Consider the following 17,691-nt stretch of genomic DNA (forward strand, 5'->3'; position numbering starts at 1 on the left):
TTGCTGAATTGTCTCCACTGCTCTGCCTTTGAGTCCAGCCTGCTCTACATTTCCTGACAGGGAGTTCCAAGGAAGTTCTAACTTTGGCTGTGAAAATGTTTGGAATAATAATGACAAAACATATTGATGAAGGTAGAAGAGTGGAGGTGGTGTATATGGATTTTAGTAAGGCATTCAACAATGCTCCCCACGGTTGGCTCATTCAGAAAGTCCGGAGATGAAGGATCTAGGGAAACTTGTGGATTCAGAACTGACAGTAGGCAGAAGTTTGTAGCTGGTGGATTGTATTCTGCCTGGACGTCGGTGACCAGCGGTGATCCACAGGGATCTGTTCTGGGACCCCTGCTCTTTGTAATTTTTATAAATGACTTGGATGATGAAGTGGATGGGTGGGTTAGTACATCTGCAGATGGCACGATGGTAGTGGATAATGTAGAAGGTTAGTAAGTCTGCAGATAACAGTAGTTGGAGATATTGTGGATAGTAGCAGGTTGATGTACAACAGAATATTGACAGAATGCAAAGCTGTGCTGTGAGTGGTAGATGGACTTTAGTTCAGAAAAATATGAAGTGATACATTTTGGCAGATCAAACCTGAAGGCAGAATACAGGGTTAATGGCAGGATTCTTAACAGTGTGGGGGAACAGAGGGATCTTGGGGTCCACGTCCACAGATCCCTCAATGTTGCCATAAAAGATGATAGGTAGTTAAGAAGGTGTGTGGTATATTGGCCATTGTTGTTTGGGGAATTGAATTCAAGAGCCACGAGGTGATGTTTCAGCTCTTTAAAACTCTGGTTAGACCACACTTGGAGTATTGTGTTCAGTTCTGGTCACCTCATTAGATAGATAATACTTTATTGATCCCAAAGGAAATTACAGTATCACAGTAGCATTACAATTGCACAGATATAAATATTAGAAGAGAAGTAGAAAGAATAAAAAAACAAGTTACCTCAAATGGTCTAACAGGAAGGGGTCATCACTTTACTGGCTATGGATTGACTCATTATAGAGCTTAATGGCCAAGGGTAAGAATGACCTCATAAAGTGCTCTTTGGAGCAGCACAATTGTCTTCGTCTGTTACTAAAAGTGCTTCTCTGTTCAGCCAAGGTGGCATGCAGAGGGTGAGAAATATTGTGCAGAATTGTCAGTATTTTCTGTAGGGTCCTCTGTCCTATCACAGCCTCCAGTACGTTCGGTTTGACTCCTATAAAAGAGCCAGCCTTTCTAATCAGTTTATTGAGCCTTTTGGCATCACCTGTGTTGATGCCATTGCCCCAGCACACCACCGCATAGAAGATTGTACTGAGAACAACAGACTGGTAGAACATGTGAAGGAGAAGCCTGCATATTCCAAAGGACCTCAGTATCCTCAGGAAGTAGAGGTGACTCTGGCCCTTCTTGTACACAGCTTCTGTATTGGTGCTCCATTCAAGTTTTTCACCCAAGTGCACCCCAGGTACTTGCAGGTTCTCACCACATCCACATCCTCATCATCAATAGTAGCAGGGAGCAGTGCAGGTTTAGTCTTCCTAAAGTCCATCACCATCTCCTTTGTCTTACTGATGTTGAGCTTCAGATGATTCAGCCTGCACCATTTTACAAAGTCCTCCACCAGGGCCCTGTATTCATCCTCCCGTCCTCCCTTTATATACACAACTATTCCAGAGGTATCAGAGAATTTCTGCAGATGACATGACTCAGTGTTGTATCTAAAGTCTGAGGTATATAGGGTAAACAGGAATGGAGCAAATACATTCCCCTCTGGGGCCCTGGTGCTGCTTATAGCCATGTCTGACACACAACCCTGAAGCTGCACAAACTGTGTTCTGCCAGCCAGGTAGTCCATTATCCAGGAAATGCCAATCTGCAATAAATGGAGCTAGTCCCCCAACAATGAGGGCTGTATGATATTGAAGGCACTTGAGAAATCAAAAATCACGATCCTCACAGTACTACCCTGCTTATCCAATGGGAGTAGGCTCTGTTCAGCAGGTAGATGACAGCATCGTCGACTCCAATGTGCTCCTGGTGGGCAAACTGCAGGGGATCGAGTGTTGATCTGACCAGGGGTCAGAGGTGAGTCAGGACCAGCTTCTCTAGAGCCTTCATGATGTGTGAGGTCAGGGTCATTGATGATAGTCATTCAAGAATTTTGGTTGACCCTTCTTGGGTACTGGGACCACACATGATGTTTTCCACACAATCAGGTCCCTTTCCAGGCAGAGACTCAGATTGAAAATTCACTGGAGAACTCCACACAACTGTTTAGCACACTCATTCAGGATCTTGGGGTTCACACCATCCGGTCCCAATGCTTTGCCGTGTCTGAGTTTCCCCAGAGCCCTTCTCACCTGCTCAATAGTGAAGGTGAGTCCATGATGACTGGGGAGTTGGTGGAAGTGGGGGCTGGGGGAGGTGAAGATGGGGATGACAGTAGTTGGTTTGTGGAGGTGTGGATGGTAGGTGCAGATCAAGGAGGGGGTGTAGACAGTGGAAGCCTGTGTTGTTCATCCATGTGTTGAAGGGGGGAGGAGGAAGGAGGGGAGGTATTGGTGCTGAGAGAGCATTGGGTGCCTCGGCACCTGGACTGGTGTGCTGAGGGGGGTGTGAACAGGAGGGCAGTTGTCAAACCTATCGAAGAATTGGTTTAACTCGATAGCCATTCACGGATGCATTTCGAGGCTCTACAGCTAAGATGATTGAAGCCAGTGATGTTCTTCAAGCCTCTCCACACCTCTGCCCAAGCTTGTTCTCCAGCCCTCTCCTGTATTCCTCTTTAATCACTTTGATCTTCTCCTTTAGCTTCCTCTGAACGTGTGTCAATTCCTTCCTTCATTGTATGAAGGAAGTGGAAGCTATGGAGAAAGTTTTAGAGAAAGTGCAGAAAAGATTTACCAAGATGTTGGTTAGATTGGAGAACATGGTTGACTGAGCTAGGGCTTTTCTCTTTGGAGCGAAGGAGGATGAGAGGTGACTTTATAGAGGTGTACAAGAGCCGAACCGTGTATAAGAGACATTGATCGAGTGGGAAACTAGTGCCTTTTTCCCAGTGGGGCAGTGCTTTATAGTAAAGGACATACCTTAAGGTGATTGGAGGAAAGTATATGTTTTTCACACAGAGACTGGCTGCACTTCTGGAGGTGGTGACAGAGGCAGATACATTAGGGACATTTAAGAGACTCTTAGATAGGCACATGGATGAACGAAAAGGCCGTAAGACATAGGAGCAGAATTAAGCCATTTGGCTCATCAAGTCTGCTCCGCCATTCGATCATGATCGATCCTTTTTTCCCCTCCTCAGCCCATCTCCCCGGCCTCCCCATAACATTTGATGCTGTGTCAAGAACTTATCAATCTCTGCCTTAAATACGCCCAACAACCTGGCTTCCACAGCTGCCTGTGGTAACAAATTCCACAAATTCACCACCTTTTGGCCTAAAGAAATTCTCTGCATCTCTGTTTTAAATGGACTGCCCTCTATCCTGATGCTGTGCCCTTTTGTCCTAGACTCTCCCACCATCACACTGATGATGACTGCAAGTAGACTTACTGCCTAGGAATTAGATGGACAGATTTACCCTGCTGCTTGTGAATGGAATACACCCTTCCTTATTGTCAGGTAGATGCTAGTGTATCACCTGTACTGGAGCAACTGGATTAGATGCTCTCAATGAACCTCAATGTTCATTTTGACTGGCACTGCTGGTTGCCATTGGGAACAGTTTGGCAGTTGCAGATGTCATATGAGATTTATATACTTCGGCCACATTACTAGCAGGTGCTACACAGCAGTGCCCTAGTAAAAGACTTTGAAGTGCACTGCAAACAGAACTGGTAGTTTGATAACCTGAACACAAGCGTTGCAACATTGCACTTAAATACAGCATTTCCTTTAGTTTCTACCAGATTAACAGATGATGAGTAGGTGGTAGGAGTGAGAAGAAGAGTTATTGTCAAACAAAATGTTTTGAAACTGTGTGGGTGGGGGGGGGGGGTCAAAAGGACATCAATCATACCAGTGCACAAGAGCAGGGTGAGCTGCCCAACAACTGTTGCCCAGTTGCCCTTGCATCTACTGTGATGAAGTGCTTTGAGTGATTAGTCATGGCCAGAATTAACACCTGCCCGAGCAAGAGCTTTCACCTGCTGCAATTCGTCTACCTCCACAATAGGTCTACAGCGGATGCAATCTCAGTGGCTCTCTACTCATTCTTAGACCACCCGGACAACAGCTATCCCTGCCTCAGGCTGCTGTTTAACCAGCATCCCCTCAGTACTAATCAATAACCATCAAAGCTTGGGCCTCTGTACCTTCCTCTGCAACTGGGTTCTTGATTTTCTCATCAGGAGACCATAGTCAGTGCAGATCGGAAATACCAGCTCCTTCTCACTGGCAAACAGCAGAGGTGTACCTCAAGGATGTGTGCTTAGCTCACTGCTCTACTGTCTGACACCAGTGCTGGTAAAGTCTCAGATGGTGATGAGGAGGCATGCCGTAGTGAGATAGATCAGCTGGTTGAGTGGTGTCACCACAGCAACCTTGCACTCAGAGTCAGTAAGACCAAGGAGTTGTAGGTGTACTTTAGGAAGGGGAACCTGGGAGAACGTCCAGCAATTCTCTGAGGGGTCTGCAGTGGAAAGGGTGAGCAGCTTCAAGTTGCAGCATGTCAATATCTCTGATGATCTATCCTGGGCCCAGCATATTGATGCAATTATGAAGAAAGCTCACTAGCAGCAGTATTTCATTAGGGGTTTCAGGAGATTCTATGTACCACCAAAGACTCGCAGTTTTCTACAAATGTACTGTGGAGAACATTCCCACTGGGTGCATCACTGTCTGGTATGGGGGAGAGGGCAATGCACAGGGTTGGAAAAAGCTGCAGAGGATTGTAAACTCACCCAGTTCCAACATGGGCATCAGCCTCCCCACTATCGAGGGCATCTTCAAAAGGCAATGCCTCAAGTAGGCAGCATCCATCATTCTGGACCCCACCATCCAGGACCTGCCCATTTTTTATTACTACCATCATGGAGGAAGTACAAGAGCTTAAAGGCGCACAATCAACATTTTAGGAACCTATCCTTCCCCTTCCACATTCAGATATCTGAATGGTCCATGAACTCATGAAAACTACCTCATTATTTCACTGTCTTTTCACACATACATATTTTAAAGTATATATTCCTATTGCAATTTATAGTAATGTTTATGTATTGCACTGTACTGCTGACACAAAACAATAAATTTCATTATATATGTCAGTGATATTAAGCTTGGTTCTGTGTGTGCGAGAGGGAGTGGGAGAGGTGAGGGAGAGAGTGGAGGGGGAGAGAGAGAGAAATGTTCCCACACTGTGTTTAGGAACATGATAATTGAAAGTTTATTTAAAAACAAGGACTGCATCCTGGAGAATGTCTGGGAAGAGGGTAGCTTAGTCACTTAATATTTAATTGCAATAGAAAAGATAAATAGCAATGATTTGGATGTCACCATAGCTTTGCCTTTTGTGTGAGGATTATGTGTAGAATGAGTCAACCTACAGCGGTTTCCCATGCTCAGTAGCTGGCAAAGGTTTGGCATTTTCAGATTGCCATTACCATGACTTGTTACACTCTAGAGTTTGTACCTGGTGGGGACTATCAGATGGGTAGAACTCTACACTGCCCAAAGCCACAGCAGTACGGCTTCAGGGAGTCTTTGATGGTGTTGTAAAATAATAGTTGTTGAATTTATCCATTTCTAATGTCATATGCCTTGATAGTCACAATAACTTTACTGCATTACAAGAAAACTTTTCCTTCTCTGAAAAGTCTCATCTTGACCTGTTGCCTGTGCTCTTTTGTTACAGGATGCATTCCGGGCTTTCCATCCAGACCTGACCTTTGTCCGTAAGTTTCTGAAGCCTCTCCTTATTGGCGAGTTAGCTCCGGGGGAGCCCACCCAGGATTACCAGAAAAAGGTGAAATGTAATCAAGTGAAATCACAATGGTTCTTTTGACCTAAATTTAGCATTTTCAATATTTTAATTTTACTGACACATGCAGAATGCTGGGGGAGTTCAGCAAGTCAGGGAGCAAATAGTCAACATGTTGGCAAGACCCTTCAATTTTTTTATTTACCATTTTTACCAAAGCTTACTTTCTTTCTTTCTTTCTTGCTTCCTTTTACATTTTTTTTTGGTTTGATTTGAAAAGATTAATGACTAAATGAAAATTACACAAGAAATTGAAGTGATTATGCTTTTAAGTATTCTGCAGCTGATTGCTTTACTTTAAACGGGCATTCATATTTCTGTGGTAAGTGAGAGACAAATACCTGCCTTGGTTACAAAAATTAATATCCACGCTAATTGTTCATGTATCAGTTTTTGTAGGTCCTTACAGTGATTCAGGAACAGCTTCTTCCCCTCTGCTATTTGATTCCTAATGGAATCTTTGGACACTGCCTCACTCTCATTTTAAATATACAGTATTTCTGTTTTTGCACTGTTCTTTAATCTATTCAATATACATAACTGATTTACTTGTTTATTTTTTCTCTCTGCTAGATTATGTATTGCATTGAACTGCTGCTGTTAAGTTAACAAATTTCACGTCACATGCCGGTGATAATAAATCTGATTCTGATTCTGAACTTTTGTGCTAATGGTCAGACTACTACATGTCGTACAAGAGGAGAATTTAGTTTAGTTTTTGTGCCAGTGCAAAGATCCCATATTAAGGTATGAAATGAATTTGAAGCAAAAATAGGAGATATCTGCTAGGAATAAAGAAGCCCTATATCTGAAAAGCAAATTAATTGCCAGGAGCAGGTGTCAATGACATTGCAGACACAGCAACTATTTTGATAGGGCTGTTGATGTGACCAGAAATTGGCCATCAATGGCATGTGGTGTCATGTTCTGCGAACAGTTTCTTGGAAATGCTGGACTTTTCTAAGAATAATGAAGAAAGCTGGGAACTTACTTCCAGTGTCCACTTTACTAGGTACACCTGTTTACCTGCTCATAATGCAAGTATCTTATCTGCCAATCAAGTGGCAGTACCTCAAAACATAAAAGCATGCAGACATGGTCAAGAGGTTTAGTCGTTGTTCAGACCAAACATCAGAATGGGGAAGAAATGTGATCTAAGTGACTTGGACCATGGAATGATTGCCGATGCCAGATGGGGTGGATCGAGTATCTCGGAAACTGCTGATCTCCTGGGATTTTCATGCACAGTCTAGAGTTTACAGAGAATGGTGTGAGAAACAAAGCATTTACTGACTGGCAGTTCCGTGGGTGAAAATGCCTTGTTAATGAATGTGGTCAGAGGAGAACGGCCAGATTGGTTCAAGCTGACAGGAAGGCAACAGTAACTCAAATAACCACTAGTTGTAGCAGTGGTGTACAGAAGAGCATCAAGCTTTGAAGTGGGTGGGCTACAGCAGCTGAAAACTGTGAATGTACACTTAGTGGCCACTGTATTAGATAAAGCAGGTACCTCATAAAGTGGCTATTGAGTCTAGATTGATCTTGAGACCAGAAGTAAGAACACATGCCTATTTGTTCAGCTTCAAGCGGAACCTGATGCAGAGTTATTGAAGTGATAGTGGATAGTGTGGAGGGCTGTCAGAGGTTACAGCAGGGCATCGATAGGATGCAAAACTGGGCTGAGAAGTGGCAGATGGAGTTCAACCCAGATAAATGTGAGGTGGTCCATCAAATATGATGGCAGAATATAGTATTAATGGTAAGACTCTTGGCAGTGTGGAGGATCAGAGGGATCTTGGGGTCCGAGTCCATAGGACACTCAAAGCTGCAGCACAGGTTGACTCTGGTTAAGAAGGCATTCGGTGCATTGGCCTTCATCAATCGTGGGTTTGAGTTTGGGAACCGAGAGGTAATGTTACAGCTATATAGGACCCTGGTCAGACCCCACTTGGAGTATTGTGCTCAGTTCTGGTCATCTCACTACAGACAGACAGACATACTTTATTGATCCCGAGGGAAATTGGGTTTCGTTACAGCTGCACCAACCAAGAATAGTGAAGAAATATAGCAATATAAGACCATAAATAATTAAATAATGTTAATCATGCCAAGTGGAAATAAGTCCAGGACCAGCCTATTGGCTCAGGGTGTCTGACACTCTGAGGGAGGAGTTGTAAAGTTTGATGGCCACAGGTAGGAATGACTTCCTATGATGCTCAGTGTTACATCTCGGTGGAATGAGTCTCTGGCTGAATGTACTCCTGTGCCTAACCAGTACATTATGGAGTGGATGGGAGTCATTGTCCAAGATGGTATGCAACTTGGACAGTATCCTCTTTTCAGACACCACCGTCAGAGAGTCCAGTTCCACCCCCACGACATCACTGGCCTTACGAATGAGTTTGTTGATTCTGTTGGTGTCTGCTACCCTCAGCCTGCTGCCCCAGCACACAACAGCAAACATGATAGCACTGGCCACCACAGCTTCGTAGAACATCCTCAGCATCGTCCGGCAGATGTTAAAGGACCTCAATCTCCTCAGGAAATAGAGACGGCTCTGACCCTTCTTGTAGACAGCCTCAGTGTTCTTTGACCAGTCCAGTTTATTGTCCATTCGTATCCCCAGGTATTTGTAATCCTCCACCATGTCCACACTGACCCCTTGGATGGAAACAGGGGTCACCGGTGCCTTAGCCCTCCTCAGGTCCACCACCAGCTCCTTAGTCTTTTCCACATTAAGCTGCAGATGATTCTGCTCGCACCATGTGACAAAGTTCCCCACCGTCGCCCTGTACTCAGCCTCATCTCCCTTGCTGATGCATCCAACTATGGCAGAGTCATCAGAAAACTTCTGAAGATGGCAAGACTCTGTGTTGTAGCTGAAGTCCAAGGTGTAGATGATGAAGAGAAAGGGAAACAGGACAGTCCCCTGTGGAGCCCCAGTGCTGCTGACCACTCTGTCTGACACACAGTGTTGCAAGCGCACGTACTGTGGTCTGCCAGTCAGGTAATCAATAATCCATGACACCAGGGAAGCATCCACCTGCATCACTGTCAGCTTCTCACCCAGCAGAGCAGGGTGGATGGTGTTGAATGCACTGGAGAAGTCAAAAAACATGACCCTCACAGTGCTCACCGGCTTGTCCAGGTGGGTGTAGACACGGTTCAGCCGGTAGACAATGGCATCCTCAACTCCTAGTCAGGGCTGATAGGCGAACTGGAGGGGGTCTAAGTGTGGCCTAACCATAGGCCGGAGCTGCTCTAGAACAAGTCCCTCCAGGGTCTTCATGATGTGGGAGGTCAATGCCACCGGTCTGTAGTCATTGGAGCCACTGGGGCGCGGCATCTTCAGTACAGGAATGAGGCAGGACGTCTTCCACAGCACAGGAACCCTCTGGAGACTCAGGCTCAGGCTGAAGACATGGTGAAGTACTCCACATTGCTGGGGGGCACAGGCTTTGAGCACCCTGGGGCTGACACCATCCGGGCCTGCAGCCTTGCTTGGGTGGAGACGTTTCAGCTGTCTTCTCACCTGTTCAGCTGTGAAGCCCACCGCGGTGGTTTCAGGTGGGGGAGGGGTGTAGTTACAAGAGCAGGGTGGGGGGCTGTGAGGAGAGGTTAGGAGGGGAGGGTGGAGTATGTGTTGATTGGGGGCCGACAACAGATGAATCATGTGGGGGATAGGCAGTGTCAAATCTGTTGAAGAACAGGTTAAGTTCGTTGGCCCTGTCCACACTGCCTTCAGCTCCTCTGTTGTTGGTTTGCCGGAACCCAGTGATGGTCCTCATCCCACTCCAGACCTCTCTCATGTACAGGAAGGATGTAGAAACCATAGAAAAGGTGCAGAGGAGATTTACAAGGATGTTACCTGGATTGGGGAGCATGCCTTATGAAAACAGGTTGAGTGAACTCGGCCTTTTCTCCTTGGAGTGACGGACGATGAGAGGTGACCAGATAGAGGTGTACAAGTTAATGAGAGGCATTGATCGTGTGGATAGTCAGAGGCTTTTTCCCCAGGGCTGAAATGGCTGCCACAAGAGGGCATAGGGTTAAGTTGTTTGGGAGTAGATGCAGAGGAGATGTCGGGTAAGTTTTTTAAGCAGAGATTGGTGAGTGCGTGGAATGGGCTGCCGGCAACGGTAGTGGAGGCAGGTACGATGGGGTCTTTTAAGAGACTTTTGGATAGGTACATGGAGCTTAGTAAAATAGAGGACTTTGGGTAACGCTATTAATTTCTAAGGTAGGGACCTGTTCGGCACAACTTTGTGGGCCGAAGGGCCTGTATTGTGCTGTAGGTTTTTCTTTGTTTCTATGATACACTCAACCAAATTTTTTGTGAGCTGTTTGGGTAGAGTTTCAACTGCCTAGAAAATACTGAAATAAGTAGATATTAATCTGATTTTAAGTGCAAATTTTAATTGTCAATAATCCATGTAATTTTTTGCAATGGATTTTACTAGGCTTTTTAAAAATATTAGTGACCATCTTTTCAAATAGAAAATTATAAAATAAAAAAAGAGAGAAAATGCTGCGAATATACAGTGGATTCTGGCTATTTGGGAAGCAGTGGGGCCAGTACATTTTGGCTCAATTTAGCTGAAGTTTCATGGAAATAATTTTAAAAGTATAAAAACATAAACTAATTCTGAGTAACAAATTTTGTACTTAAAGGAAATACAGAACCCTACAAATACAGTACAGTACTATAAAACTTACAGTTTAAGATGGGGCTGGTGAAACACAGAGAAAACTTGCTGGCAGCAAAAACAACTATTAGCTACGGTACTTTACTAATCGCACTTTTTCTCAAAAATGATCACTGCAAGCAATAGCCTGTAATGTCCCTTTCGGAGACGAGCTTTTGAACTGCCTGTATGACCGAGCATTTTGACGGTGTGAACTGAAGTCTTGTAGGAGCAGGACAGGTGCAGCGTGACATGTTTGGGCCAAATCGTGGTGGCTGGGCCCAGGCCCAAGAGTGGGGAATGAGCCAATGTTTGGCTGCTGGAGCGGACTTGGAGCCAATAGGCGTGGCAGAAGCAAGGCGAGGCTGCGGGGCCTGGACCTGAGAGCAAGGAACAAGCTGAGGTTTGACCAACTTAAATGCTGGACCAAATTAGAAAGGTTGGCTATGGATTGAGTCAAGGCAGTGGGTCCCAGGCCCAAGAGCGTATTGAAGCTGCTGGGCCCAGGTTTGAGAGCGAGGAATGAACCAGTGATTGTCTGATTTAAGCACTGGGCCAGATTGAAAAGATCAGAGTGTTAGAACTGGTGTTCAGCTCACTGACTGTGAGGTTTACTTGATTCTGCACTGAACTGAGGCCGTGACCTGCAACTAACCAGCTCCTGGATTAGCTATGCCTGGCTTTGTGGCTATGGATTCACTTTTGTGAACTTCAGTTCTGAATGTTATTTACTTACTTATATTGTTTGCAGGATTTGTTTTTTCTCTATATATATATATATATATGGTGTTTGATGGTCCTCTTTGAATGGGTTCCATTGGGTTTCGTTGTTTGTGGCTGCCTGTAAGGAGATGAATCTCAAGGATGTATATAGTATACATACTTTGATAATAAATGTATGTGAACTTTAATAGAATCAGAATCAGGTTTAGTATTACCAGCATATGTTGTGAAATTTGTCAACTTAGAAGCAGCAGCAAAATGCAACACATGATAGCATAGAGAAAAATCCATTACAGTAAAAAAATACGATTATATATGTTTATAAGTATATATGTTTATACTGTATATATAAACATATTAAGCAGTTAAATTAAAAATAGTGCAAAAACAAAAATAATATAAAAAAGTGAGATTGTGTTCATGGGTTCAATGTCTATTTAGGAATCAGATGGCAGAGCGAAAGAAGCTGTTTCTGAATCACTGAGTGTGTGCCTTCAGGCTTCTGTACCTCCTGCCTAATGATAACAGCGAGAAAAGGGCATGTACTGGATAATGAGGTTCCTTAATGATGGATGCTGCCTTTCTGCGGTACTGCTCCTTGAAGATGTCTTGGATGCTATGGAGGCTGGTAACCAAGATGGAGCTGACTAATTTTACAACTTTCTGTAGCTTCTTTTGACACTGTTCACTAGCCTCCCTGTACCAGACCGTGATGCAGCCCGGCAGAAAGCTCTCCACAGTATTTCTGTAGAAGTTTTTGAGTGCTTTAACCAAATCTCCTCGGACTCCTAATGAAATATAGCCACTCTCTTGCCTTTATAACTACATTGATATGTTGGGACCAGGTTACATCCTCAGAGGTCTTGACACCCAGAAACTTGAAACTGCTCACTCTCTCCACTTCTGATCCCTCTATGAGGATTGGTATGTGTTCCTTCGTCTTACCCTTCCTGAAGTCCACAATCAGCTCTTTGGTCTTACTGACAATGAGTGCAAAGTTGTTGCTGCTACACCACTCCACTAGCTGGTATATCTCACTCCTGTACACCCTCTTGTCTCCTCCTGAGATTCTGCCAACAATGGTTGTATCATCAGCAAATTTATAGATGGCATTTGAGTTATACCTAGCCGCACAGTCATGAGCATAAAGAGAGTAGATCGGTGGGCTAAGCACACGCCCCCGAGGTGTGCCAGTGTTGATCATCAGAGAGGAGATGATATTATTGCCAACCTGTCAATAGTTATTAGTGGAGAAATTGTATGCTGCTGTGTTCTTTTGATTGACTGTAAATGACCAAATCAGTGCAGACACGGAGTGCAGAAAATTCTTTCGACAATTGTATGCTCCAAATTTTCATTTTCATTGCAACATTCAAGATGATATCATCAAATTCTTTATAGTTCCTAACTTGCTGAAGTAGTGAAATTGTTTCAATTCAGGGAGAAAAATATATTGTTTCAATTTCACTCCCAGCTGTTTCTTGAATCTCCAAGCTTGAAAACACAGTGAGCAAAATATTACTGAATTGTCATACTGCTTATTTCTCACCAACTAACAGTGACGAAGAACACTGCTTTATGAATACAAACACACGTACCTGATACTGTTCGCTGTAATCACAATGTATTGTCTAACAACTACACAAGTGCACGTGGATGATGCTAATTAGAAACTGTTCGACAACAGCCTCCTGTCCCAGTTAAGCAACATAGTGTCCCAAATAAGCAAGGGGAATCCTGGCTATTTTCTTATTTAGTTTTTGTTCTTTAAGAGTTGGCCCAAATTGGTGGCAGCTAGGATTAACCAATGGCCCAATTAACTGGAATTCACTGAACTCATTGGGTCAGGCAACGATGATGGAAGATAAACAGTTAACGTTTTACATCAAAGATTCTTTATCAAAATTAGTTTATGCCCTCATATGTAAATCTGCTTCCCTTTCTATAACGGAATTTAATGCAGACAAGTGCAAGGTATTGTATTTCAGTGGGACCAGCCAGTGAGTGGTAGGGCACTGAGGAGTCTGGTGAACAAAGGGATCTGGGAACACAGGTCCACAATCCACTGAACGTGGTGACACAGGCAGATAGGGTTACAAAGAAAGCCTTTGGCACACTGGCCTTCATAAATCAGAATATTGAGTACAGGAGATGGGATGTTATGTTGAAGTTGTATAAGACATTGGTGAGGCCTAATTTTGAGTATTGTGTGCAGTTTTATCTACTTATCTACAGGAAAAATATAAATATAAGATTACAGAGAAAATTTACAAAGGATTTGCTGGATCTGGGGGACCTGAGTTATAATGAAAGCTTGATTAGGTTAGGACTTTATTCCTTGGAACATAGAAGATTGAGAGGAGATTTGATAGAGGTATACAAAATTATGAGGGGTATAGATAGGGTATATCCAAGCAGGCTTTTTCCGCTGAGGTTGAGTGGAACTACAATTAGAGGTCATGGGTTAAGGGTGAAAGGTGAAAAGTTCAAGGGGAACATGAGGGGAAATTTCTTCACTGAGAGGCTCATGAGAGTTTGGAATGAGCTGCCAGCACAGGTGGTGCATGCCAGCTCGATTTCAACATTTAAGAGAAGTTTGGATATGTACATGGATGGTAGGGTATGGAGAGCTATGGTCCAGGTGCAGGTCGATGGGGGTAGGCAGTTTAGATAGTTCAGTAGGGTCTAGATGGGCTATAGGGGCTGTTTTGGTGCTGTACTTTTCTATGACTACATATAAGATAGACTTGGGAGCAGAATCAGGCCATTTGGCCCATCGAGTCAGCTTCACCAATTGAACATGGCTGATTTATTACCACTCTCAATGCCATTCTCCTATCTTCCCCCCATAACCTTTGACACTTTTACTAATCTGTTTTAAATATACCAACGACTGCTTCCACAGCCAAATGTGACAATGGATGTTAGAAATTCATGACCCTCTGGCTATAGCAGGTGTTACCAACCTGGGATCCACAAACCCCTTGGTCCACGACATTAAAAAATGTTGGGAATCCCTGGGCTAAAGAAATTCCTTGTCATCTCCATTCTATGGGGACTTGCTTCTATTCTGAGGCTGTGCCCTGTGGTCATAGAGTCTCACACTTCTGGAAACATCCTCTGCATGCCCACCCTATCCAGGTCTTTCAATATTCAATAGGTTTCATTGAGACCTCCCTTCATTCGTCTGAGCTCCATTGTGTAAGGCTTAGGGCTTTTCAGTCTTTACTATTTTGATTTCAAACTTCCAACCTATGTAGTCTTTTGATGTTAATTTACTGAGGAATATAACAGCTTGGAACCGAATAGGGTAATAATTGGCTCTTGAAGAAACTCTTTGCTCCCCCTGTTTGGCAGAATCTGCGCTGAGCTCCAGGTTCATTGATATGGAAGTCCATGACTCCTGAGCGGTACAAAGTGAAAAGCACAAGGGATGTTTGCTTTATAGTGCAGGGCATTTATGTTTGAACCTTAATCTATAACAATTAGACCACTCTTGAATACTATGTACAGTTCTGATCACCACAGAACAAGAAGGATCTGATTGTGATTGGAGAGGATGTAAAGAAAATTTACTAAGAATTAGAACAACAATTGGATAGGCTGCTTAGCTTGGATTTACAGAAGTCATTTGGTAAATTGCCATATAATGGATTATTTAATAAAATAGAAGTGTATGTAGTTGGGCTAACATTGCCACAGAGAGTGAAATGTTTGACCAACAAAAAACAAGGGGTTGAGATACAGTAGCCGTCATCAATTAATGGGATGCCACAGGGATCAGTACTAGGCCTCAACTATTTACATTGGTGACTTCAGTGAAGGGATGGAGCATACTGTAACCAAATTTTCTGATGAAAGGTGGGTTAGTAAGTTGAGAGAAAGAGGCAAGGATACAAGAGCAAACAAGAGATAAACAGGCTAAGTGAATTGTCAAATGGCACAGAAGGAAAAATGAAGAAGCAATTTGTTGTTTAAGTGGAGTAAGCTTGCAAATTGTTGAGGTAGAAAAGCATCTGAGTCCTCATGCATGAAGCACTTCAACTTACCATGCAAGTACGGCAAGTCATTTGGAAGGCTAATGGAATGTGCCTCATTATTGCAAGGAGCACGTGGTAAAAAATTAGGAAAATTTTGATGCAATTTCTCAGGAAATTAGTGAAACTGCACCTGCCCACAGTTTTGGCCTCTGTGTTTAAAGAAGGATAAACTTGCATTTGAGGCAGTACGCATGAAGGTTCACTCAAACACCAGGACATATGGACGGTGGAAGATTAGAGGGGAGATGTGTGAAAGATCTTCATTCTGTGAGTGGGAGCGGTTTGGAAGTTATCACTTTGAAAGAATGCTAAAAAATACCCGAGGCAGAAACCTTTACAGCATTAAAAAAAGATGTTTTCTTCTCCCTTCTCTAACTTTGCTTTATATTCTCCCATGCATTAGCCTTTTCCAGAATTGCTTTCTGCACTACTGTACCCTATAATTTTGCATCTTTCTTGCTGAGGCCTGTGGTACAGAGAATAACGCGTATCAAAATACCTCCTGCATCCCGTGCTACAGAACACCAGCGCATTAATAATGTACACCAGCACAATGATGGCAATGAAACAGAGTTCAGGTATTGTATTAGAGTGAACAATGTTTGAACCTACAATGGTTTGTTCATATTAGTGTACTGTATTTGGTGCACAGCATTTAGTATTTTTTTTTAAAAACCAGTAAGCTTAGTTCTTCCGTATTCCAGTGTGATGGTATTGGGTTTGCTGACCATGAATTCCTGAACTCAAGTGAAGATCTTAAGGCCTATCCGATATAAATAGCCATGAGTACCCTCACTAAAGATAGATAGATAGATACCTTATTGATCCCAAAGGAGATTACAGTGTCACAGTAGCTTTACAAGTGCACAGATATACAAATATTAGAAGAGAAGTAAGAAAGAATAAAAATGAAGTTACGTCAAACAGTCTAACAGGAGGAGGTCATCACTTCCCTGGGTATAAGTTGATTGATTATAGAGCCTAATGGCTAATGGTAGGAATTACCTCACGTAGTGCTCTATGGAACAGCACAGTTGTTTTAGTCTATTACTAATAGGAGATTATACTGTAACCTCCTAATCTTCAAAGACTTACTCACTTCCCTGTTTATTCTCCATGATGAGTTTAGCTACTAATACCTACTATTTGAGCAGTGGGTTCCCCCACCAGGGAGAAGATATTTCCAGCTAACGAAGTAATTTAAAATACTGTTCATTTCACATTCACAGAAGATAACTATCTTAAACAGTTCCAAATTATAAACTATTTCTAAAACTCAAAGGATTTCCAAAAAGGAAGTACAATTCTAATAAACTGAAAAGAACATACCCGTGATGCAGATGAACGAATCATCTGTCGCAGAAATCAAAGCCAGAGGAATGGATTCCATTTCAACCAGTGTTTCTTTCAATCTTCTTAATAAGCCTGAACTGTTCTCTACATTTATATAGTTTCTTTGCCATTTGGGTGAGTTCTCAAGTATATATTTTCTCAGATACCTTTTTTACACAGTCTAAAAGCCTGTTGGAACTACACTTCCCAGCTACCCACAATTAATGCTATGAAGCTAACTTCTTTGAGTCCACAAAGCTCTCAACTTATTAATAGATCAGTTGTTAATATGCTAAGTGATTTTTCTCCATCTGGTCTGCAAGCATCGTAGTCAGCATTGTCTGTTTTGAAACAAGCCAAATTAAATAACCCTTTGTCGTATACCGAACCTCTTAAGCAGCAATAAGCCAGATGCAGTGATTAACATCCTACTTCCTTCAGATAAAACAGAGCTTGTTTGCAAAGCTGCAATATAGACAGTGCTTTGTTTTAACTTCAATCTGATTACATGTTTCCTCTGCTACCGGAAGGTAGAGCGTTCCTATGAAACCATTTGTAAGCTAAAATGTTGTAAAGCGAAGAAGCAATTACCATTAATTTATATGGGAAAAACTTTTGAGCGTTCCCAGACCCAAAAAATAACCTACCAAATCATACAAAATAACACATAAAACCTAAAATAACACTAACATATAGTAAAAGCAGGAATGATATGATAAATATACAGCCTATATAAAGTAGAAATATTGTATGAACGGTGTAGTTTCAGTTATCAAGATCGGGAAGACAGCGAGCCAAAATTGATTTGGAGAAAAAAAATCGGCAGGTACACGCATGTGCAAGTACACGCATAAGTACGTACATGCATGCATGCATACGTACACGCACACGCACACAACTGCCCACACAAGGCTTCACTGTCATGGTAG

The 17,691-nt window shown here is 42.9% G+C and overlaps 1 protein-coding gene across 4 annotated transcripts in view; it reads left to right on the forward strand.

Annotated features, from left to right (window-relative positions):
- LOC140729523 (acyl-CoA 6-desaturase-like) overlaps nucleotides 1-17,691 on the forward strand; it is a 90,347-nt gene that overhangs the window by 26,277 nt on the left and 46,379 nt on the right. For 3 of the 4 annotated variants that reach the window (XM_073049351.1, XM_073049348.1, XM_073049350.1), the window contains one exon: nucleotides 5,857-5,967. The exons of the other annotated variant lie outside the window; for it this stretch is intronic. In XM_073049351.1, coding sequence (XP_072905452.1) covers nucleotides 5,857-5,967 — 111 coding nt within the window. The remainder of the gene's footprint in view (nucleotides 1-5,856; nucleotides 5,968-17,691) is intronic. 4 annotated transcript variants of the gene reach the window in all.

The sequence above is a fragment of the Hemitrygon akajei genome, chromosome 6 (genome assembly GCF_048418815.1).
Source record: "Hemitrygon akajei chromosome 6, sHemAka1.3, whole genome shotgun sequence".
NCBI lineage: Eukaryota > Metazoa > Chordata > Chondrichthyes > Myliobatiformes > Dasyatidae > Hemitrygon > Hemitrygon akajei.